At 37.2% G+C, this 24,515-nt stretch overlaps 1 protein-coding gene across 4 annotated transcripts in view; it reads left to right on the top strand.

Moving 5' to 3' along the window:
- ANKRD17 (ankyrin repeat domain 17) overlaps positions 1-24,515 on the top strand; it is a 184,657-nt gene that overhangs the window by 75,196 nt on the left and 84,946 nt on the right. For all 4 annotated transcript variants that reach the window (XM_011927143.1, XM_011927144.1, XM_011927141.1 and 1 more), the window contains 4 exons: positions 2,827-2,980; positions 18,666-18,822; positions 23,643-23,790; positions 24,032-24,179. In XM_011927143.1, coding sequence (XP_011782533.1) covers positions 2,827-2,980; positions 18,666-18,822; positions 23,643-23,790; positions 24,032-24,179 — 607 coding nt within the window. The remainder of the gene's footprint in view (positions 1-2,826; positions 2,981-18,665; positions 18,823-23,642; positions 23,791-24,031; positions 24,180-24,515) is intronic.

Genomic DNA, 24,515 nt, shown 5'->3' with positions numbered 1-24,515 from the left:
TCACCAGGCTAGTTAGGATACCTGTGGCATAGGGGACTTTGTGTAAGACAGTCCCTTCTGCTTGAAATTTGATATCTTCTGTGATTCAACTTCTAACCTGTCTTTTCAAACCTACAGTAAAACCCAGTGTTCTATCACATAGAAATTTTATACCTGCCAGTCCATGTTTCTTTGTCTCCTCTTATACAAATCAATTTTTTTGTTCAAAATCCTTTTATATTATTTTTTATGCATGCAGTGTCTCCTTTGAACATCTTTAGCACCTCCGATCTCTACCTTTGATTAATCAGTGAACTATAGACTGCTCTTTGAGGTCTTTTACTTTCTAAAATGTTCATTTAAAATACTGTATTATGGTATTTCATCTATTCATTTTACCTGTTCAATTTCATACATTTGTTTATTTGCTTTTATGTTTTCTTATTAAATTTAAATAATTGTAAATATTTTAATAAATTTCAGATGTTAGAAAATTTCATTAGGAAACAGCCTTTTCTTTAGAAAGATTCATCTTCTGGACCTTTGTTTGACAATAAGAAAACATATTTTTTACTGCTATAATTTTGAATTGCACTTTGCCATGCCCAAAAATTTGCTTCCTAAAGTATAATAGTTCAGTCAGCCTATAAAATTCTTTCTTTCTCATACTTCTGCTACTACCTTTAAAGATAACTTAAAATTAGCCAGACCTGGTAGTGCATGCCTATAATCCCATCCTTTGGGAGGCCAAAGTGGCAAGATCACTTCAGCCCAGGAGTTCCACACCCTGTTGCTACAAAAAGAAAAAAAATCAGTAAGGAGTGGTGTGTGCCTGTACTCCCAGCTACTTGGGAGGCCGAGGCAGGAGGATTACTTAATCCCAGGAGTTTGAGGCCAGCTTGGGCAACATAGCGAGACCATCCATGTCTCTTTAAAAAAGAATATATATATACACTTATGCACACACATATATAATTTTAAAATATATATAATTTTTTAAAATTGTTTTTGTTTTCTTATCTCCCTGCCATAAGGAGTTATTGATTAAAGTTAATGTAGTACAAAATTTTATGAAATTTAAAAAATATTTACAGAGTGCTTTTAGAATGTTGTGTTTATTTGTGTATAAAATATTTGAAATCTCAAATGTTATTCCATGTTAAACTGCTTTAGTTTAATGGAACTTAGTAGAGAAACTTACATTATTTCTTTCCAGATTTAACATTTAGTATTAAATGTGTTGATTACTTATAGCAGTATTCCTGGTTACTTTCTAGTTGACTTTTCAAGATGGAACAGTATCATTTCTGAGGTTATGATGGTTAAGGATTTATTCCTTAAGTTGTCTTTTTTATTACCTTCTGGATAGTAGGCACGAGCATGATTGTATTCTAGCTTATCAGTTATTTTTACACCTATTTTAGTTATTGCAGTGTTAGTAGTACCTTAGATTTGTGAAATAAACTAACTCTGATGATATTAAATAGTGATATTTTATATAATAATTATCAATTTTTATCAGTAAGCAGAAAAGAATATGTTTTAGTACCTATTTGTAAGTAGCACTCTGATAGGGAATATCAAAACAAAACTTTACTCCTGTCTTAGGAGTTTGTTATTTTCTAATTCTTTAAATTTCTTTAATTGAATCTGCTATACTTATATCAGTGTTTCTTAACCTAGTAAATAGACACCTCAAGGCCCAGAGACCATTTCAAGGTGTCCATGAGGTCAAAACTATTTTTATCATAATGTTGAGATGTTACTTGACTTTTTTACTATGTTGACATTTACAATGTTGGTGCAAAAATAGTGGTGGGTAGAACTTCTGGACCGGAAGGCCATGGAAACAAACTATATTGATATGATTGTATTCTTCACTGCCATGCGCTTGAAGTTAAAAAGACATGCTAGTTTAACTTTAAGAATGTTCTTGAAGCGATAAAATTATTAATTTTATGAAAACTCCCCTTTTGAATGCATGTTCTTTGAATATTACTGTGTATAACAAAATGGGAAGTACACATAAAACACTTTTGCTGCATACAAAAAGTGTAGTGTTTGTCTGGAGGAAAAATAACTGCTGTGTTTTGAGATGTGAGCTGAGTTAGCCTTTTACCCCCATGAAATGTCATTTTTATGGTAAAGTACAAATGAAAAACTACAGTTGTCAAACTTGGATATTTGGCAAATACTCCTAATCATGTTTTAAGTGAGTCTGTCACTTTAAGGAAAACAACAATACTTGTTGCCGATGATAAAGTAAAGCTTTCAAGCACAAATTAGAATTTTGAAACTTGTTTGCCTAGGCTTGACAGCTTTCCAGTACTTAAAGACTTTTTGGATGAAATCAGTGGTGAGATTAATGTATGTAATTTTTTGATATTGATATTTGTTACTTAATTTCCAATATGGTAAATATCAAGAAAAATAGGGTTTATATAAAGTCCTTGGGCGTTCAGTACTTCATTGAGTCCTGAAAGCAAAACATTTAAAAACTGCTGATTTAGTTAGGTCTTCTATTCACAGAGTTTTCACAACCTAAGCATCACACTCAACCCTACATATAACTAATAACCAAATTAAACTAGAAAAGAATATTAGGAAAGAAAATTAGGCTGCATATGAGTAAGAAAGTTTTGAATTCTTCCACAAATATAATTTTCTTCTTTTGTTAATCAACTGGCTTAGATGTCATGTTGAACTTTTGGGGGTTGCATTGTGTTTATCATTGTTAATTATGTTAACATATTTTTTCCCTCCCCTGCTTTCTTTTTATTTCTCTCCCCTCTTTTCCTTTCACTGTTCATTTCTCCCTTCCTCCCTCTTTTTGCATTTGTTTTATAGGTGGAGTCTTTCATTTTGGATCAGGATGATTTGGAAAATCCAATGCTGGAAACAGCTTCCAAGTTGCTCTTATCAGGTACTGCTGATGGTGCAGACCTCAGGACAGTAGATCCAGAAACACAGGCTAGACTGGAAGCTTTACTAGAAGCTGCAGGTATGTACTCTACATAGTAATAAGTCTACCTTATTATGTAAAGTTGCACATCAATCTAATAAAAGCTCTTGTAGAATGATATTGGGTATTTAGAATGATACTATTAATAAAGGTAGATTGATTACTTTCTACTGAATTACATGGAGCATTTTACTAAAGCATATTGTAATTTTCATTACCAGAGTAAAATCCACGTGCTGCAGTTGACCTTATAGAGACAGATTTCTTTTTCAGTTGAGTTTGATTATTCATGAATTATGTATTTGTGAATTTGCCTACCTGTAAAAATGCATTTTAACTTCAAAATCAGTACTAGTAGTCTTTCATAGGCATGTGTAAAGCGGTGAAACATTTCAGTCACCCTACATGCATGCTTCCAGCAGAAGTCGAACAAAGTGATGCTCTACATTCTTGTTTCAACTCTCCTGCCATAAATAAGTGTCCTTTTGTGGCCTATTTAATGCCAGGTTTTACACATTTTTGTGATTTTTGTTGATGTTAATATTTTAATTTTTTATTTTTGTGGGTACATAGTAGGTATAAGTATTTGTGGGATACATGAGATACTTTGATACAGGCATGCAATGCATAATAATCACATCAGGGTAAATGGGCTATCCATCACCTCAAGCATTTATCCTTTGTGTTACAAACAACCCAGTTATATTATTTTAGTTATATTTAAATGCACAATTAAATTATTTTTGACCATAGCCACTCTGTTGTGCTAGCACATACTAGGTCTTATTCATTTTTTTCTAACTACTTTTTTTTTTTTTTGGTACTCATTAACCATCCCCACTGCCCCACCCACACTGCCCCAACTACTCTCCCCAGCCTCTGGTAATCATCCTTCTACTCTATCTTGGCTATTGTGCATAGTGCTGCAATTAACATGGGAATGCAGATACCTCTTCAATATACTGATTTCCTTTCTTTTGGGTGTGCACCTAGGAGTGGGATTGCCGGGTCATATGGTAGCTCTATTTTTGCTTTTGGGAGGGACCTCCAAACTGTTCTCCATATGGTTGTGTTAATTTACATTCTCACCAATAGTGTGTGAAGATTCCCTTTGTCCACATCCTCTCCAACATTTATCATTGCCTGTCTTTTGGCTAAGTCATTTTAACTGGTATAAAATGATATCTCGTTGTAGTTTTGATTTGCATTTTTCTGATGATCAGTGATGTTGATACCTTTTCATATGTGTATTTGCCATTTATAGGTCTTCTTTTGAGAAATGTCTGTTCAAATCTTTGGCCCATTTTTGGATCAGATTATTAGATTTTTTTTCTCCTATTGTTTGAGCTCCTTATATATTCTGGTTATTAATTCATTGTCAGCTGGGTAGTTTGCAAATATTTTCTCCCATTCTGTGGTTGTCACTTCAGTTTGTCGATTTTTTTTTTTTTTTTTTTTTTTTTGCTGTTCAGTAGCTTTTTAACTTTATGTGATCCCACTTGTCCTTATTTGCTTTAGGAGCCCATTCTTTTATGGTATTACTCAAGAAATCCTTGCCCACTCTAATGTCCTGGGGAGTTTCCCCAATGTTTCCTTTTAGTAGTTTCATAGTAGAGGTCTTAGGTTTAAGTCTTGAATCCATTTTGATTCTATTTTTGTATATGGTGAAAGATCGGGGTCTAGTTTCATTCTTCTGAATGAAATATCCAGCTTTCCCAGCACCATTTATGGAAGAGACTGTTCTTTCCCCACTGGATGTTCTTGGCAACTTTGTCAAAAATGAGTTCGCTATAGATGTATGGATTTATTCCTGGGCTTTCTAGTGTATTCTGGTAGTCTGTATGTGTACTTTTATGCGACAATCATGCCATTTTGGTTACTATAACTCTGTAGTGTAATTTGAAATCAGGTAATGTGTTTCTAGTCTTGTTCTTTTTCCTCAGGATACTTTTGACTATTCTGGAACTTTTGAGGTTCCATGTAAATTTTAGGATTGTGATATGGTTTGGCTCTGTGTCCCCACCCAAATCTTACCTTGAATTATAATCCCCATTATCGCCACGTGTCAAGGGAGGAAGCCAGTGGGAAGTGATTGGATCATGGGGACAGCTTGCCGCATGCTGTTCTTGTAATACTGAATGAGTTCTCACAAGATCTGATTTATAAGGGGCTCTTCCGCTTCTGCTCCTCACACTTCTCTCTCCTGCTGCCATGTGAAGAAGGTCCTTGATCCTTCACCTTCTGCCATGATTGTAAGTTTCCTTAGGCCTCCTAGCCATGTGGAATTGTGAGTCAATTAAACCGCTTTTCTTTATAAATTACCGTGTCTCGGGTATTTATAGCAATGTGAAAACAGACCAATATAGCTTGCTTTTTCTATTTCTGTAAAGAATGTCATTAGTATTTTTATAGGAATTGCATTGAATCTGTAAGTTGCTTTGGATAGTATGTACATTTTAACAGTATTGATTTTCCCAACCCATGAACATGGAATATTTTCCCATTTTTTTGTGTGTCCTCTTCAATTTTTTGCGTCAGTGTTTTATAGTTTCCCTTGTAGAGATCTTTCCTTTCTTTAAGTTCCTTCCTAGATATTTTATTTTATTTGTAGCTATTGTAAATGGCATTACTTTCTTGATTTGTTTTTCAGATTGTTGGTTCTTGGCATATAGACATGGTACTGAGTTTTGTATGTTGATTTGTTCCCTGCAACTTTACTGAATTTATCAGTTTTGATTTTTTTTTGGTGAAGTCTTTAGGTTTTTCCAAATACAAGATTATATTGTCTGCAAGCAAGGATAATTTGACTTCTTCCTTATCGGTTTTTGTCTGTTTCTTTCTCTTGTCTGATTGCTCTGGCTAGGACTTGCAGTACTGTGTTGAATAGAAGTAGTGAAAGTGGGCATCCTTATCTTGTTCCAGTTCTCGGGGGGGATGCTTTCAACTTTTTCCCATTTAATATAATGTTGGCTGTTGGTTTGTCATAGATGGCTTTTATTACCTTGAGATATATCCCTTCTATGCCAATTTTGCTAAAGGTTTTAATCATAAAGGGATGGCTGAATTTCATCAAATGCCTTTTCTGCATCATTGAGATGATCATATGATTTTTGTTTTTAATTCCTTTTATGTGATGTATCACATTTATTGACTTGCATGTATTAAACCATCCCTGCTTTCCTGGTATACCCATTTGATTAAGGTGTATTATCTTTTTGCTATGCTGTTGGATTCTCTTAGCTAGTATTTTGTTGAGGATTTTTGCATCTATGTTCATCAGGGATCTGTGGTTTTCTTCCTTCCTTCCTTCTCCCCTCTCCTCCCCTTCCTTCCCTCTCCTTTCCTTCTCCCCTTCCCTCCCCTCCCCTCCTCTCCTTTCTTGGTTTTGGTATTACAGTGATACTGACTTCATAGAATGATTTAGGGAGGATTCCCATTTACCCTGTGGGTTCTGCTGAAGAAAGTTTGTGCCCAGTTGAAATTATTATAAAATTCAGTTGGAAGCTTTTTTCATCCTTGACCTCCTCCCTAATTCTGCTTGCTGCCTTCCCTGAGGGCCTCTATCAGATGCAGTCAGGGATGGCTTCCCTGGGCTCAAGTTGGAGACTGGGTGTGCTTACAAAGCTCTTCCCGCTGCTGCTTCTGCCTTTATATTTCATGTGGCTCCCTATATTCATTTTTGTTATAGGTGAGGTTAAATCCTTCTCCCGTGATCTGGATTTTCAGACTCCCCAGTGGACATGTGTGTTTGGAGACACATACTCTCTCTCATACTTTGGGAACTCAGTTATTTGACTGTCTCGCAGAATTTGCAGCGATGTGCCGCTTCTTTCAGAGAATCTGTGAATTCTTTTGGTTTTCCTGGTAATGTTCCTGCTGTGGTTCTTAGAGCCAGAGTTTATGGTGTGAGTCTCCACATGCTATTCTGCCCATCCAAGTGAGAGCTGCATGTTACCCTGTTTCCTCTTCTCTCTGCCATCTTTCTTTCTAAGTCCAATGTTTCTTTGTTGATTTTCTCTGTGGAAGATCTGTCCACTGCTGAAAGTGGAGTGTTAAAGTCTACGGCTATTTTTATATTGGGGTTCTATCTTTCCCTTTAGCTCTAGTATTTTCTTTATATAGCTTGGTGTCCCAGTGTTAGGTGCATATGTATTTAAAATTGTTACATCCTCTTGCTTAATTGACCACTTTGTCATTATATAATGATCTTTGTCTCTTATATTTTTGTGTTGAAATCTATTTTGTGCAATCTAAGTATAGCTACTCTTGCTCTTTTTTTGGTTTCCAGTGGCCTGGAATTTCTTTTTCAATCCCTTTATTTTCACTCTGTGTGTATCTTTATAGGTAAAGTGTGTTTCTTGTAGGCAACAGGTCAATGGATCTTGTTTTTTATTCATTCAGCCTCTGCATGTTTTTTAATGGTAGTCCTTTAAGTCCATTTACATTCAGTGTTGTTATTGATAAGTGAAGACTTACTCCTGTCATTTTGTTATTTGTTTTCAGTTGTTTTGTAGTGTTATCTTCCTTCTTCCTGCCTTTTAGTGAAAGTGATTTTCTCTGGTGATATGCTTTAATTTCTTGCTTTTTATTTTTTGTATCCATTGTATGTTTTTTGATTTGAGATTACCATGAGGCTTGCAAATACTATCTTAATAACCCATTATTTTAAGCTGATAACAGCCTAACACCACTTCCATAAACAAATTTAACAAGTTAAAAGAAAACCAATGACTCTATACCTTAAGTTTATCCCCCTACTTTTTAACTTTTTGTCATTTCTATCTTACTGTGCTGCATATGTCTTGAAAAGTTGTTGTAGTTATTGTTTTTGATTGGTTAATCTTTTAGTGCTTCTACTTAAGGTAAGAGTTAACACACCACAGTTACAGTGTTATAATATTCTGTGTACTTAATATCATCAGTCAGTTTTGTACCTTCAGATGATTTATTTTTGCTCATTAACATTCTTTTCTTTCTGACTGAAGAAATCTCTTTAGTGTTTCTTGTAGGGCAGAAGTGTCGATGATGAAATCTCTTAACTTTTGTTTGTTTGGGAAAGTCCCTCTTTCTCCTTCATGTTAAAGGGATATATTTGCCAAATGTACTGTTAGAGGATATAATTTTTTTGCCTTCAACACTTTATGTCATGCCACTCTCTCCTGGGCTGTAAGGTTTCCACTGAAAAGTCTGCTGCTAGATGTATTGGAGCCCCATTGTATGTTATTTGTGTCTTTTTCTCTTGCTGCTTTTAGGATCCTTACCTCCTTGACCTTTGGAAATTTGATTATTAAGTGCCTTGGGGTAGTTGTCTTTGGGTTAAATCTGCTTGGTGTTCTGTAGCCTTCTTGTACTTAAATTTTGGTATCTTTCTCTAGGTTTGGGAAGTTTTCTGTTACTATACCTTTACCCTATAAACTTTCTACCCCTATCTCTTTCTTTACCTCCTCTTTAAGTCCAATAACTTTTAGATTTGCCATTTTGAGACTGTTTTCTGTATCTTGTAGGCATGCTTCATTCTTTTTTATTCTTTTCTTTTTTTGTCTGCTTTGACTGTGTATTTTCAAATAGACTGTCTGCAAGCTCACTAATTCTTTCTTCTGCTTGATCAATTCTGCTATTAAGAGACTCTGATGCATTCTTCACTGTGTCTGTTACATTTTTCAGCTCCAATATTGCTGTTTGATTCTTTTCAGTTATTTCAATCTCTTTGTTAAATTTATCTGATAGAATTCTGATTTCCTTCTCTGTGTTATCTTTTTTTTCTTTGAGTGTCCTTAATACTATTTTGTTTTTTCTTTCTGAAAGGTCACATACCTCTGTTTCTCCAGAATTGGTCCCTGGTGCCTTATATAGTTCATTTGGTGAGGTCATGTTTTCCTTGATGGTCGTGATCCTTGTAGATGTTTTTTGGTGTCTGGGCACTGAAGAATTAGGTATTTATTATAGTCTTCACAGTCTGTGCTTGTTTGTACCTGTCCTTCTTTGGAAGGCTTTCTAAGTATTCAAAGGGACTTGGGTATTGTGATCTAAGCCATGTCTGCATTGGGGAGCACCCCAATCCCAGTATTGCTATGATTTTTACGGATTCGTAGAGGTACCACCTTGGTGGTTTTATGTAAGATCTAGAGGAATTATCTGGATTACCAAGAAGAGACTCTTGTTCTCTTTCTTTCTCCCAAACAAATGGAGTCTCTCTCTCTCTCTCTCCTGAGCCACCTGGAGCTGGGGTTGGGGTGACACAAGTACCCCTGGGGCCACCAGCACTGGGATTGTGCTAGGTGAGACTTGAAGCCAGCAGAGCACTGGGTCTCATTCAATGCCCGTTGTGACTGCTACCTGGCTGCCACCTATGTTTGCTGAAGGCCTTAGGGCTCTACAGTCAGCAGGTGGCGAAGCCAGCCAGACTTGTTGTTTTCCCGTTCAGGATGGCAAGTTCCCCTAGGCCTTGAGCTGGTCCAGAGATGCCATCTGGAAGTCAGGGACTGAGGTCAAAAACCTTAGAAATCTATCTGATATTCTATTGTACTGTGTCTTAGCTGGCGCTCAAACCACAATATACAGTCCTTCCCACTCTTCCTCTTTCCACAGGTAAGGAGTCTGAGCCCATGGCCACCACCACCAGACGCCCACAGGGAGTACTGCCAGGCTATCGCCAATGTGCAGTTAAGGCCCAAGGGCTCTTCAGTCAGCTTGTGATGAAAGCTGTCAGGCCTGAGACTCACCCTTCAAAACAGTGGGCCCCCTCTCTACCAGGACAGCTCCAGAAATGTCATCTAAGTGCCAAGCCTTGGAATAGGAGACCCCAAGAGTCCGCTTTCTACTCAACACCCCTGCCCCACCCCAACTGTGCTCTCACTGTTGCCACCATAGCTGGGAATGTGCTGGTTTTCACATGAAGCTGGCACATCCCAGTCTCAACCTAGGCAGGTGGCATACTACTTGGGTGTCACTGCTGGTTCTTCAGGGCCCAAGGGCTCTTTAGTCAGTAGGTGATGGATCCTTCCAAGGATGGGTTCTTTTCTTCAAGGGAGCAGGTTCCCTTCTGGCACAGGCTGTGTGTAGAAAGGTTGTCCAGGAGCTAGGGCCTGGAATGGAGGCCTCACAAATCTGACTGGTGCCCTATCCTACTGTGGCTAAGTTTGTATCCAAGATGCAAGACCAGGTTGTCTCTGCTCTTTTCTGTCAAGCAGAAGGAAGGGGTCTCTTCTGGAGCCTTAAGCTGTGCTGCCTGAGGTTGGGAGAGGGGTGACTCAAGCACTCCCTTAGCCTCCCAAGTGGTGGCTCAGGAAGTTGCCTGCTCCTTGTCCCCCATCCAGTGACTCCAAGTCCATCTTGGCACTAGGGCTTGCCTAGGAATTGCAGTCCTATGGCTTAGACTGCCCCTCAACTTCACTTAGGGCCCCAGAGCACTGCAGCCCATGGTGACAGGGCTTGCTGGAAGTCAAACTTGGACTGCTGGGATGGACAATTCCCTTGTGGCTAGGGCTGGTCCAAATGCTCCCTCCAGGAGCAGGCCTCAACTGAGTTCAGCCTGTTTCTGCTCTCCGCTGTGACAGGGCAGCACTGAGTTCAATGCAAAGGATCACAGTTGCTGCGCTTTTCCTCTTACAGTTGCACAGTTCTTTGCACCATGTGGGGAGCTGCTAGTGGATCAGGGAGGGGTGTTATTGGCAATTCAAAACTGTCTTTTCTACCCTCTTTAATGCCTGTTTCAGCAATATGAAGTCAAAACCAGGCACTGTGTGTGCTCACCTGATTTTGGGTTCGTATGAAGATGCTCACTTTGTGTTGATAATTGCCAAACTTGGGGAGGGGTGGGGAGATCACTAGAGCCCCCTATTCAGCCATCTTACTCCATCTATCTTGATGGCGAAGCCAGCCAGACTTGTTTTTTCTCCTTCAGGGTGGCAAGTTCCCCTAGGCCCTGAGCTGTCCAGAGATATCATCTGGGAGCCAGGGACTGAGGTCAAAAACCATTAGAAATCTGTCTGATATTCTATTGTACTGTGTCTTAGCTAGCACTCAAACCATGATGTACAGTCCCTCCCACTCACTGTTTAAAATGGCACCCAAGCAGAGTGCTGTCTAGTGTTCTTAAGTGTGAGAATGCTATGACGTGCCTTTTGGGAAAAATATGTTTTAGGTTCAGGCATGAGTTTTACTGCTGTTGGCTGTGAGTTAAATGTTAATGAATCAACAACATATATTAAATAAGTTATATTTTACACCATGGAATGCCATGCAGCCATAAAAAAGAATAAAATCATGTCCTTTGCAGTAACACGGATGCAGCTGGAGCCCATTATCCTAAGTGAATTAATGCAGGAACAAAAAACCAAATGCCACGTTCTTTCTTATAAGTGGGAGCTGAACATTGAGTACACATGGACACTAAGAAGGGAACAGTAGACACCAGGGCCTACTTGAGAATGGGAGGAAGGTGAGAATTGAAAAGTTCCTTATCGGATTCTATGCTCATTACCTCGGTGATGAAATAATCTGTACCCTGAACCCCCACAACATGCAATTTACCCACGTAACCAACTTGCATGTATACCCGCTGTACCTAAAATAAAAGTTGGAAGGACACACAAAAAAGGAACATTTAAACAGAAACACACATAAAACAGGGTTATGTGCATTAATGACAATGCTGTGGCAGGGGCTGGCTAACGCTGTATTTCTCCCAGGAGCAGTCGTTGAGTATAGTATTTGCTAATTCCGTGTTTCTAGCAACTTAACATAACTACTATGAATAACTGAATAATGAGAATTGACGATATATAATTTTCCCCACTTGTTTGTTAGAGACTGTAGGCTGAAACTTTCTCATGTGAATCATTGTGATATTTTTGTGAAGTGGATCATTATGTTATCCCCATAGGAACAATGTTTTAATTAGGGAGTATACACACACACATATATATACACAGACACACACACACACACACACACAAAGATTTAGCACTATATATCATATCTTAAATATAAGGAGGTGATAATGAAATATCTGTAATCATTTTAAAGACATATATTTTCTTAAGTTTTGTAAAGTAGACATAAATACACTATGAACACTAATTGTTCATGGTTTAAGAACCCCAGTGCACTACCTATTATACATGCAATGCATGTAAACTGCTACTTTATTATAGTGTAAAACTGACCTAATACTGTTCAATAATCCTTTCAGTAAACATCTTGTAATACAGTATTTAAGTATTTGAAGGACTCATGGTTAAACTTGATTTCTATCCAGGTAAAATTCTAGAATGGATTATTAAAAGGATCTTAACCAAATAGACTTGAAAACATAATAAGGGCATGTGCACAGTCCTGTCGTGGAGTATAGAAAACTATTTGTACAGAAGAGTAGAGGCCTAATTTAGCATTTTCCAGCAATTTGACAATGCTCTAGAAGTTTATGAGAGAGAAATGCGGATTATGAAATTACTTAAAAATATGCCTCAGAGGAGCAGGGGATGTTTCTCCTGAAGACAAGAAGACTTAGGTTAAATAAAGTATTCTTCAAATGCTTAAAAGACTGTCATATAGATTTGTTTTCTGTGGCCCCAAGAGGCACAACAAGATTCAAAGATGTTACATGGAAGTAGATTTTACATAAAAGCTGATTTTTGGAGATAAGGTACCTTTTCATACAATGCGAATAGTTGTTTCATTTTTCTAAGTTGTGTAATTATTTCTATTTTTTATATTTTCTTTATGGTAGCTAACAAGCTAGCATTCCCCCTACTTCCCTTCCTTTCTTTCTCCACCTCTCTTTCACTTTTCGTCTCCCTCACTCCTTTATTTCCTTCCCTTTTTAAATGGAAATTTCCATATACAAATCTAAGAGAAGAGCGTAATGAAACCTCTGTATGTTTATCCATCATCCAGCTTCAGCAGTCTTCAGTGTACAGGCAGTCTTTTTTCATACCTGCCTATTATCACCTTGCTGACATCTCCACCTATGTTAATTTAAAGCAAATCTAAGTACCATACCATTTCATATATAAAAATTTTAGTATGTACCTGTAAATTAAGAGTGTTTAAAAAGAAATATAGCCATAATACTATTTCAGATTTAAAGGAAAAAAAAGGAATTCCTTAATATTGCCAGTATCCTGTCAGTGTTGAGATTTCTTCAATTATTTTCTATCTTTTTACAGTTGTTTTAAATCAGGATCCAAACAAGGTTTACACAGTTTTAATGTTAATTATTTTTCTTAAATATATATACATACTATGTACCCATAAAATTAAAAATTAAACAAAAATTGTCTTAAGTTTAATTATAACAGTTCCTCTTTTTTTTTTTTTGTTTATTTGTTGGAGAAATAGTCACTTCTCTCACTTTATGGATTGTGCCAGTTGTGCTTTTGTGTGTTGTATTTCCTATTTTAGATCCAGATACTTGATCAGATTCAGATTTATTCTGATTTTGGCAAGAATAGACATTCATAATGCTGTATATTTCCTTATGTATCACATAGGCACTGTCTGGTTGGTTCTCTTTTTGTGATGTTGAGATTGAACAAGGTTTAGGTATCCAATATGTTTCTTGAGAAAGGATGCTTGAGAGGTAAAATTTTTTAGACCGTCTGAAAATGCCTTTCTTACTATCCTTATACTTGATAGTTTAGCTAGGTATAGAGTTCCAGTTTAAAAAATCACTCTCAGACCTTTAAAGTTACTAAACCTCTGGTATTGCCACACTTATTTATAACTTAACCCTGTCTCTGTACCATTTGTCCCTGTTCTCCTTCTCCAAAGCTTTATAATTTTGGCATTATAAAATTTCAGTCTCATTTTCAATACTTTGGTTGGCTTTTCATATTTAAGATTTTCTTCAGATGTCTGGTGATCTTTGGGTTCTGTTTTTAGTCTAGCAATGCCATAAAAAGCTAAATTGGAAAATCTGGATGCATGTTTTGTTGGTGCATTTCACTATACAGCATGGATTCGTTTTCTATTGCAGCATAACAATTTACCATAAATATAGTGGTGTGAAACAACACCTATTTATTAGCTCTTAAATTTCTATGAGCCAGACATCTGGGGACAGTGTGACTGGATTCTCTTGCTTATGGTCTCAAGGCTGAAATCAGCTATCCTATGTTCCTTATCTGTAGGCTGTGGGTGAACATTTACTTCCAAATTTATTGTTTTTGGTAGCAGGATTTAGTTCCTTGCAATTGTAGAACCAAGATCCTGATTTTTTTATGGGCTGTCATCTCCATAAGGTTGCCCACATTCTTTGACATGTGGCACCCTCCATCTTTAAGTCAGCAGTGGCAAGTAGAATCCTTCTTGTGCTTTTAATCTCTGACTTCCTTATCTCCAACCAGCCAAAGAAATGTCTGCCTTTCACAAGCTCATTTGATTGGGTCAGGCCCACCAGGATAACCTCGCTGTCTAAGTCAACAATGCCATGTGATATAACTTAATTTTGGGAGTAAAATTTGTCAAATTCACAGTCCCAAGATTGTAGGATGTGTACATCAGGGACAGGTAACCTTGGGATCATTTTATTAGACACACACCTGTCAGTGTTTATCTTCTGAATAATGAACCCAGCTACCATAATTCTGGGAGCTGACAGTGGGAATGGGGCTGAGGATCTCACTACTTATCATGTAAACTTTCACTTAATGCTTTTATGTAGTACTTCATGTCATCCTCCTGTATACCTGATGTCTCCTAGTCCAGAGCCTTTCTAGTTTGGTTTCTTTAGAGAATAATCACCTGGCTGTTTAGTTTGGCAATGAAGACTCATGTCTGATTACTCCTCACAAGTGTTCGGCTGGTCTCCCTTTTTTCTAACCAAAACCTCACCCCTGTGTCTGGTACATCTAATACCTGACTCCTGTTGGGCTAGTGGTCTGTTTTTCTTTTGATAGTGGTGTTTCAGTTTATTCTGTTCTATAAGTTAGTTACATCTCTGGTTTACTTTGTCTTTATACATTTTAGCTTATATATTTAGCTTATATACAGATTTTTCCTAGTTTTATCATAGAAGGAGCTTCTCTTGCATTTTAGCCCTCTGAGTAAGTTCTAAGAGGAAAATAATTATGCATTCAATTATCTTAAAATCAGATAATATTTAATAAGTTTAATGGTGTTAGTAATATTATTAATAGTTTTATTATGAAATAATAATATAAATAATATTTTAATGTGTCTTCTATCTGAATTTCTGTGGTTCTGTTGTTCAGTTGATTAAATGAGAGAATTTGGAAATAATAATCTGGTCATTTTGTTCTTTTTATTTTTGTTTTTTGTTTTGTTTTGGAGAGAGTCTCGTTCTGTCGCCCAGGCTGGAGTGCAGTGGTACGATCTTGGCTCACTGCAACCTTCACCTCCCGGGTTCAAGCGATTCTACTGCCTCAGCCTCCCAAGTAGCTGGGACTGTAGGTGCACACCACCACGCCCAGCTGATTTTGTGTATTTTTAGTAGAGATGGGGTTTTACCATGTTGCCCAGGATGGTCTCGAACTCCTGAGCTCAGGAAATCCACCTGCCAAGTAGTAGGATTATAGGTGTAAGCCACTGCACCCAGCCCTTTTCTGTTTTTTTGATCTTCACTTTAATATTCAATAGCTGGAGAAGACCAGAAAAAAATATAATCACCATAATTCAGGGTAGCTAGAATTAATTTTTGATTACTGTTAATTAATTTGAAAGATTACCATCTCTGGTTTCTTCCTAGTTATCTTTATTAAAATAGTTATCTTTACTTATGAAGATACAAGAAGTTCATAAAGATTTAAAGTGAGATTTCCTTTTTTTTTCTTTTTAAAACAATGGTTAGTTTTTACTGAGCCAGATCTGTCCTCTTGCCTAGTTCCTGTTGCTATCACTGACAAATATTTGTTATATAGTAATCTTGGATGGCTGAAAAATTGGAGCTAATTTTTTTCATGTGGAAATTCTTCTGTGATCTTGATCTCAATAGTGCCTTCATATATTTAACCAAAAGATGATCTATTAAATATTGTAGTAGATTCAGAATATAGTATGACTTTTAATATTAGTGACATAAATTATCAGACCAAGACAATCTTTATTCTTTGTACATCTTAATTGTAGCCGATATGAAATTTGACTACTCTGAACATTTTTTATGGCTATAATCATAAAGGCTTCTTGGCAGATTTATTTTTGGTTTTGTGAGATATAACATTTGATATGTTAGTTTTTTTATTAAAGAAAAGCATAAAAACATACCTAAAAGTACTAATCTAAAAATCATTCAGGATGGCAAAAGAAAAAAATATTTTAAAGGCAGAGATGGTTAATAACCACCTATGTGAGACCTAATTGTTGCTTTTGCAGATATCTCTATAAAGCATGCTTACCCCTAACCTTTTTATTCTAACTTGGTGCTTAATCTAGGCTGCCTACTTTATTATAAAGTGCACTATAAAAATATACACTTTTAGAACTTTAAACATGAAACTTATGTGATATTATTGAACACCTTTCACTGTTATGTACTTATCTGTGCAGATATGTTTATTACCAAGTGAGTGGTCCTTTTTGTTTTAGTTAACTAGTTTGTTGTAAAACCTATAATAGCCTTTCTTTAATGTGCATCGGAATCATATGGGGATCTTTTTTAAAATGCAGGTTTTGGATCAGTACATCATAGGGCCTGAGATTCTGCATTTCTGACAAGCTCCCAAGCGATAGCAGTGCTTCTATTCAGTGGACCACATGTTGGATAGCAGGGTTCTGTAATATCCATCATAACATTAGAGGTAAAGGTTTTTAATCCTAGCTGTTTATCAGAATTGCCTTAGAGCCTTTAAAATATGTAGATGCCAGGCCCTGCTTTCTACTTACTGAATTGAATCCTCAGATGTAGAAAAGCTCAGCATCTATATATTTGAAAAGCACTACAGGGGGCTGGATCACACCTGTAAACCCAGCCCTTTGGGAGGCTGAGGCATGTGGATCACTTAAACGAGGAGTTCAAGACCAGCTTGGGCAACATATTGAGACCCTGTCTCTACCAAAAAGCCAAAACAAAACAAAACATAAAACAATTAGCCAGGCATGATGACCTGTGCCTGTGGTCCCAGGTGCTCAAGAGGCCAAAGTGGGGGCCGAGCCCAGGAGGTCGAGGCTGCAGTGAACCATGATCATGCCACTGTACTCCAGCTTGGGCAACTGGGTGAGACCCTATCTTAAAATAAAAGCAAAAAAAGTACCACAAGTGATGCTGATGGGCAGCTTCTATTAAGCACCACTGAATTAAAATAATAAAAGTTAGGGGTAAGAATGCGTCATGCTTTATAGGGATATCTGAAAGAGCAACAGTTAGGTTTCATGTAGATGGTTACTAGCCATCTCTGCTTTTGATTTTGTTTTTTTTTTTGTTTGTTTGTTTTTTTAGTTTTGCAGTTCTGAATGGTTTTCAGATTAGTACTTTCAGATGATTTAAGTATATGTGGTAAGTTGTAGACATAACTCATTTATAGCTTATTTTTATATATAGTCTAGAATGCCTTTTTAGGCCATATTTTGTTCACAGGTGATAGCCTAGTAAACATTTTTAAGCAAAAATGGACATTGGCCCGATGCAGTGGTTTACGCCTGTAATTGGGAGCACTTTGGGAGGCTGAGGTGGGAGGATCACTTGAGATTAGGAGATCTAAACTACCCTACACAACATAATGAGACCCTGCCTCTATAAGAAAGTTTAAAAATTAGCTGGGTGTCCTGCTGTGGTGGCTCACACCTATAATCTCAGTACTTTAGGATGCTGAGGCAGGAGGATTCCTTATGCCCAGGAGTTCCAGACCAGCCTTGGCAATGTAGTGGGACCCCGATTCCTCCAAAAAGTAAAATAATTAACCAAGCATGGTAGTACACACCTGTAGTCCCAGCTACTTGGGAGCCTGAGGCAGAAAGATTTTGAACCCAGGATGCTGAGGCTGCAGTAAACTGTAATCGTGCCATGCACCCAGCCTGGGTAACAGAGCGAGACCCTGTCTAAATAAAAAAAAAAGAAGAAAGAAAAGTTAGCCTAGTGTGGCGGTGTGAGCCTATAGTTCCAGCTACTGGGAGGCTGAGTTGGGCGGATGACTTGAGCCCAAGAGTTCAAGACTGCAGTGAACTATGACCATGCCACTGTATACTCCAGCTTGGGTGACAGAATAAGATCCTGTCTCAAAAAAAATAATAATATTAATTAAAAAAAATAAAATGTAGACATTTACCAAATCATAGAGATGGTGCTAGCTTCTGGCACTACTGGCGTCAATGAGTCAAAAATAATTTTATCCGGACTCTGTCCCCTTCTCTTTCTATGTCTCTGTTCTCCTCTATGTTGACTTTATTTTGGGCAGTCTTTTTCTGTATGTGGTGACAAAAGTGGCTAAATAGCTTATGACTCACATCTTACCAATTTAGCAACCTTTGAATATACGTTCTTTCAAAGATATGACAGAGCCTAATTGTCCCATCATAGGCTAAAGACCCATTTCTGGCACCAGAGGGTCACAGGATCAAGTACCTATGAACCACATGGAATGAATAAGATTATTAGAAAACTGATGAAGAGTGATTCCTCAAAAGATGCTGGGCAGCCGATATATATGTCTACTCTACCATTTGGAGGTTATTTGTTAACATACACAGTATAGCTTTAAGTAACTTGAATTTTGCTTTGTTTCTCCCTTTTGGGTGTGTCCATATTGGTGCGAAAATAAAATAATAGGAATAGGCAAATTGTCCACGGCTGATGGTAAAGCCTTTGCAGATCCTGAAGTACTCCGGAGGTTGACATCATCTGTTAGTTGTGCGTTGGATGAAGCTGCTGCTGCACTTACCCGTATGAGAGCTGAAAGCACAGCAAATGCAGGGCAGTCGGACAAGTAAGTACATTTTTGCTGCAACCAGTATGAATTCATTTTCTTAAAAATAATAGCAAATAGCTAACATTTACTGAGCATTTATTTTGTGCCTGGCTGGCACTGTGCTAACCACTTGACATCTGATGTCTTATTTAGATTCACAAAAACTTTATAAGGTATAGATTTTGTTTTTACTCTCATTTTACAGATAAAAAGTTAGAGAGGTGAGTAACTTAAGATCAAACAGATAATAAGTGGCAGAGCACCAGTGTCTTTCTGACTGCAAGACTGAGGCCTAGTCAATATGTTATAAAAGACTTTTTGCTTATTTAGATTTTTTTTTTTTTTTAATGTGTTGGTGACAAGTAAATGTTTTACAATTAGGCCATTTTCCAGTTCATTTGCATAGTTCTGAACATTTTAAAGGGTGAGGCTTTTATTTGTTTATTTGCTTTATGAGTCTTAAAGGAAGTCATAGATCTAGTTCCTGTAACTTGAATGTGAGTCCAGGGACTTTATTATTTTATATCCTATAATTCCTTGTATACAGATAGCACTTTACAGTTAGTAAGGGCTCAGTAAATGACATTTTAAGCTGTTCTGATGATGTTATCCAATAAAAATCACACCATCTCATATATAAACACAATTATGGATGTATATTAAAAAATGGAAGCCAGGCGCGGTGGCTCACGCCTGCAATCTCAACACTTTGGAGGCCAAGACAGGCGGATCACCTGAGTTCAGGAGTTCAAGACCAGCCTGACCAACATGGAGAAACCCCGTCTCTATTAAAATACAAAAATTAGCCAGGTGTGGTAGTGCATGCCTGCAATTCCAGCTACTTGGGAGGCTGAGGCGGGAGAATCGCTTGAACCTGGGAGGTGGAGGTTGTGGTGAGCCAAGATTGTGCCGTTGCACTTTAGCCTGGGCAACAAGAGCGAAATTCTGTCTCCAAAAAAAAAAAAAAGAGTGACAAGAAAAATGGATAGATACTTCAAGGAAGCAAATAGAAAAGAATCATTAATACATGTTACCATTTTCAACCCTTGGTGGCTTCTTTTTGCCTCCTCTAATAAAATGAAGCCATTTTATTTATTTTAGCAATTGCCTTAAAACAATTGAGAACATCTGAATATTCTGTTGTATTTGGGTTTAGAGAGTAAATTATAGCATTTAAGAATTCTCTTTTGTCTAACAGTGTTTTCATACAACATTTTTAAGAGTATAAAAGAGAGGTTACATAGTATTAACAAGGTCATGAATTTGCTGTTTCTCTTGGCTCTTTATTAGTGTTCATTCATCTAGATTTTTGTGTCTGTATTAACTTGCTTTACCATTCTTCTCGTTGTATTAACTTGCTTTACCATTTTTCTTGTAGGTTAACTCCCTTCTTCAGTTAACCTTGGTTTCTATTCCATAGTAAATGTTCGGTTTTACTAGCCTAAAATATTATTGGTTATCTCCAAATATTTTTTAATGTGGTGCCTGCTAAGATTGGCAAGAGAGAAAATGAAAAACACCGTGAAGGGTATACTAAAACCAGTTAAAGCAGGAAATAGAATACAAAAATAAAAAGTCACAGATTATTTTGCATTGAAAATACTGGAATTTAACAGAAAAAAAATAGAGCATATTTGTGACAATTATATTTATTCAACAAAGTTTGAGAAAGATGGTAGACTTATGTGCAGTGAGTACTGTGTGCCACATTTTTATATTAGTTAAGGACAGTGCCATGTGCGAGGCTTAATATACCCTTTGCCCACAAGTTCTTAAGTTCAGCCAGACTAGATCCTCTAAGGTTGTTTTAAAGCTGGTATACACACGTGGAAATAGTATGAAAAATCCAAATGATAATGTAGATTAGAGTATATGCATAAAAAAGTGAAAGACACAGAGACTACTTTGAAAGAGAGAAAAGGTACGCACTTATACTGGAAATGTCTTTCGGGAAGGATTTGTCCTAAACCTGCTTGAAAATTATAGAGAGCATTGAGTCTAGGGACTGTCAGTATCCTGTGAAATGGGAAATCAGAAGAGATATTTAAAAGACAAATTTATTTAGTACTGGTTGAGACCTTCACTTTTTGTAAGGGGAAAATACAATTAACATGTAAATAAAGTATATAGTATAGCACATAATAAAATAATAACTATGGGAAAAATTTAAAGGAAAGTACTAAAGCAGTGGTTGGGTTGGAGGTTATCTTAGTTCATTTTCTGTTGCTTGTAGCAGGATTCCTGAAACTGGGCAAGAAAAGGAATTTATTTCTTACATTTATGGAGGCTGAGAAGTCCATGGTCAAGGGGCTGCATTTGGTGAGAGCCTTCTTGCTGGCAGGGACTCTCTGCAGAGTCCTGAGGCAGCACAGGCCATCACATGGCAAGTAGGCTAAGTGTGCTAGTTCAGGTTTCTCTTCCTTTTATAAAGCCTACCCAGTCTCACTCCATGATAACTAATTAATTCATTTACCCATTAATCCATTAATCCATGAATGGATTAACGGATTCATGAAGACAAAGCCCCCATGACTCAGTCACCTCTTAAAGGCCCTACCTCTCAGTATTGCCACATTCGGGATTAAATTTCACATGACTTTTGGAGAGGACAAAATAAACCATAGCAGAGGTCATGTTACATTTTTTAATAGCATGGTCAGGGAAGTCCTCACTTAAAATGATGGCTTTCTAGGAAAGACCTGAAATAGGGAAGAAAGTGAGACATGTCTGAGAGAGGAGCTGTCTTGGCACAGGAAGAGCAAATGCAAATATCTGGAGGTTGGAGCTTATTTAGCATATGTGATGAATAGCAAGAAGACCAATGTGGCCGAAGTGGAAGGAATAAGGGTGAGAGAGTAGGAGATAAAGCCAGAGAAGTAAAAGGGAAGAGGAATACTTGCCACAGGGCAGATCTTGTAAGGATTTTGGCTTTTACTGTGAGTGACATTATAGGCCAGTGGAGGGTTCTGAGTAGAGGAATGACGTGTTCTACTTTTCTTTTCTTTTTTTTTTTTTTTGAGACAAAGTCTCGCTCTGTCACCCAAGCTGGAGTGCAGTGGTGCCATCCTGGCTCACTGCAACCTCTGCCTCGTGGGTTCAAGCTGTTCTCCTGCCTCAGCCTCCCAAGTAGCTGGGACTATAGGCACACACTGCCATGCCCAGCTAACTTTCTGTATTTTTAATAGAGATGGAGTTTCACTGTGTTAGCCAGGATAGTCTCGATCTCCTGACCTCATGATCTCCCCGCCTCAGCCTCCCAAAGTGCTGGGATTACAGGCATGAGCCACCGCGCCCGGCCAACATGTTCTACTTTCCTTTACAAAAGATCTCTCTGGTTGCCTTGTTGAAAAGAGCCTGAAGGAGAGCAGGTAGTGTGAAGGCAAGGAGACTGGTTAGGAGGCTTTGCCATATCTGAGACAAAGATGTTGGTCTTAAATCTGGGTGATGGTAATAACAGAGGTATAGAAAAGTGATTATCTGTAGGTGCCTTTAGTTTCTGAAGTGAAAGGGCCATATTTTAAGAGGATAATAAAAGAATTGAGTTATATTTGAAATAAAAAGAATATTAACAGCCCTGGATTTAGTTTTAGGATTATTTTATACAAAAGTGAGAATCTTTAGAAATGTCTACAATTGGAATTGTTTTGGTAAGTTTATGGGGCATACACTTTTCTCTCAGTTTAATGTCTTGTTACTCCACTTTTTCCACTCTCATTTTGCTTGAGTTTGGCTTTTTCTTTGCCTGGATTTGAAACTTCTCCCAAAATTTGATTGTATGAGTAAATACTTCCAAAACCAAAAAAGGCTCATCAGTTATTCATTTATTAGTATTACATTCTCCCATCTCTTCTGTCTGATTTCCCTTTACTTGATGGAAGGACTCACATAGATCTTTACAATTAGTAGAAGTTTTGCCCAGTTTTTACTTTTTAATTAAATTTTATAAAAAATTTTCTACTGACGAAACAAAAGAAGTATAATTATGACCTGTTATTTGCGTGTGATTTCTATAAACTTTTATGTTTTAAAATTTTATGTTCTTTCTCCACTTACCAGTAAATTAGACTTTATCCTTCAGTTGCATAACTGAAAACATTTTGAAATATTGATAATTTTAATTCAGTGCCATTGATATGTAGATTGTAAAAAAACCCAATGAATTCAATCATCTTTGGCTTTTTGTTATGAATCATACTGAAATAACCATCCTTGTTGATCACTAAGGTTAGCATTTAGCCTATTCTCACTCTGCTATAAAGAACTACCTGAGACTGAATAATTTATGAAGAGAAGAGGTTAAGTTCCACAGGCTGTACAGGAAGCATAGCGGAGAGGTCTCAGAAAACTTACAATCATGGTGGAAGGCAAAGGGGAAGCAAGCATGTCTTACCATAGTGCAGCAGGAGAGAGAAAGAGAGCAAAGATCTTTTAAACAACCAGATCTCATGAGAACTCCCTCATTATCATGAGAACAGCAAGGGGGAAATCCGCTGTCATGATCTAATCACCTCCCATCAGGTCCCTCCCCCAACACTGGTGATTACAATTCAACATGAGATTTGGGTGGGGACATAGAGCCAAACCATATAACTATAGAGATTTGACATAAATATCCAATACTCTGGCTGGGTGTGGTTGTTCACATCTGTAATCCTAGTGCTTGAGGCCAGGAGTTTAAGGCTGCAGTGAGCTGATTGCATCACTGTACCCACTCCTGGGTGACAGAGCAAGACTCTGTTTCTAAACAGCAAAAAACAAAATAATCAAAAACAATATTTACGCTGTGCAATTTTTTAATATTCTTATATTCTGGTATTGTGATATTCTTTCCCTAATAGCCGCAGTTTGGCAGAAGCCTGTTCAGAAGGAGATGTAAATGCTGTGCGAAAGTTACTTATTGAAGGGCGAAGTGTAAATGAACACACAGAGGAAGGGGAGAGCCTCCTTTGCTTAGCTTGTTCTGCTGGATACTATGAGCTTGCACAGGTTCGTATTATTAAATAAAGCTTATTTGTTGTTTTTTATAAAACTGGCTTGCTTACTAAGGAAATAATAAAATAAATCTTTCCAACCATTTGGATTATTTCAACAAATAGTTTTGTTAGATAAATTTTGTGTGCTTATAGCTCTTTTACTACGACTAGGTAGACATTATATAAATACATGCATTCAAAATTTTTTGATTATCATTTCTTAATATCTTTTTAAACTATTTTTCTCTCATAAGGTTTTGTTGGCAATGCATGCAAATGTGGAAGATAGGGGAATCAAAGGTGACATTACACCTTTAATGGCTGCTGCTAATGGAGGACATGTCAAAATTGTGAAGTTGCTGCTAGCTCATAAAGCAGATGTTAATGCACAGTCTTCAACAGGTCATGCATATTTCTTTTTCAGTTTTGCTAAGTAGTAACATCATTTGGTAATAGTGGTTTCGCATGAAGGTGATGTTTAGTGCTAATTTTTCAGTTCTCTTATTTCTTAGATGTGCTACATATTCTCATACATCTGTGTATGTATTTTGAAGTATATAGAATATATTTTGAATGATATTCTTCCTGTTTTGTTTATGAGGGCAATTGGCCTTTTAAGGTTCTTTAAGATAAAAGTAAAACACTGACCCAGTTAGACGGACCACTCTCTTGGAAATTGAGAGGTGTGGGCTGTAGTGCTCAAACCCCATGTGTCCAGTTTTTTAGGAGAGGAATGGG

This window comes from Colobus angolensis, unplaced genomic scaffold (genome assembly GCF_000951035.1).
Source record: "Colobus angolensis palliatus isolate OR3802 unplaced genomic scaffold, Cang.pa_1.0 Scaffold70, whole genome shotgun sequence".
Classification (NCBI taxonomy): Eukaryota; Metazoa; Chordata; class Mammalia; order Primates; family Cercopithecidae; genus Colobus; species Colobus angolensis.
Note: the sequence above shows the minus strand (reverse complement) of the source record. Positions and strands in the feature narration are given on the sequence as shown.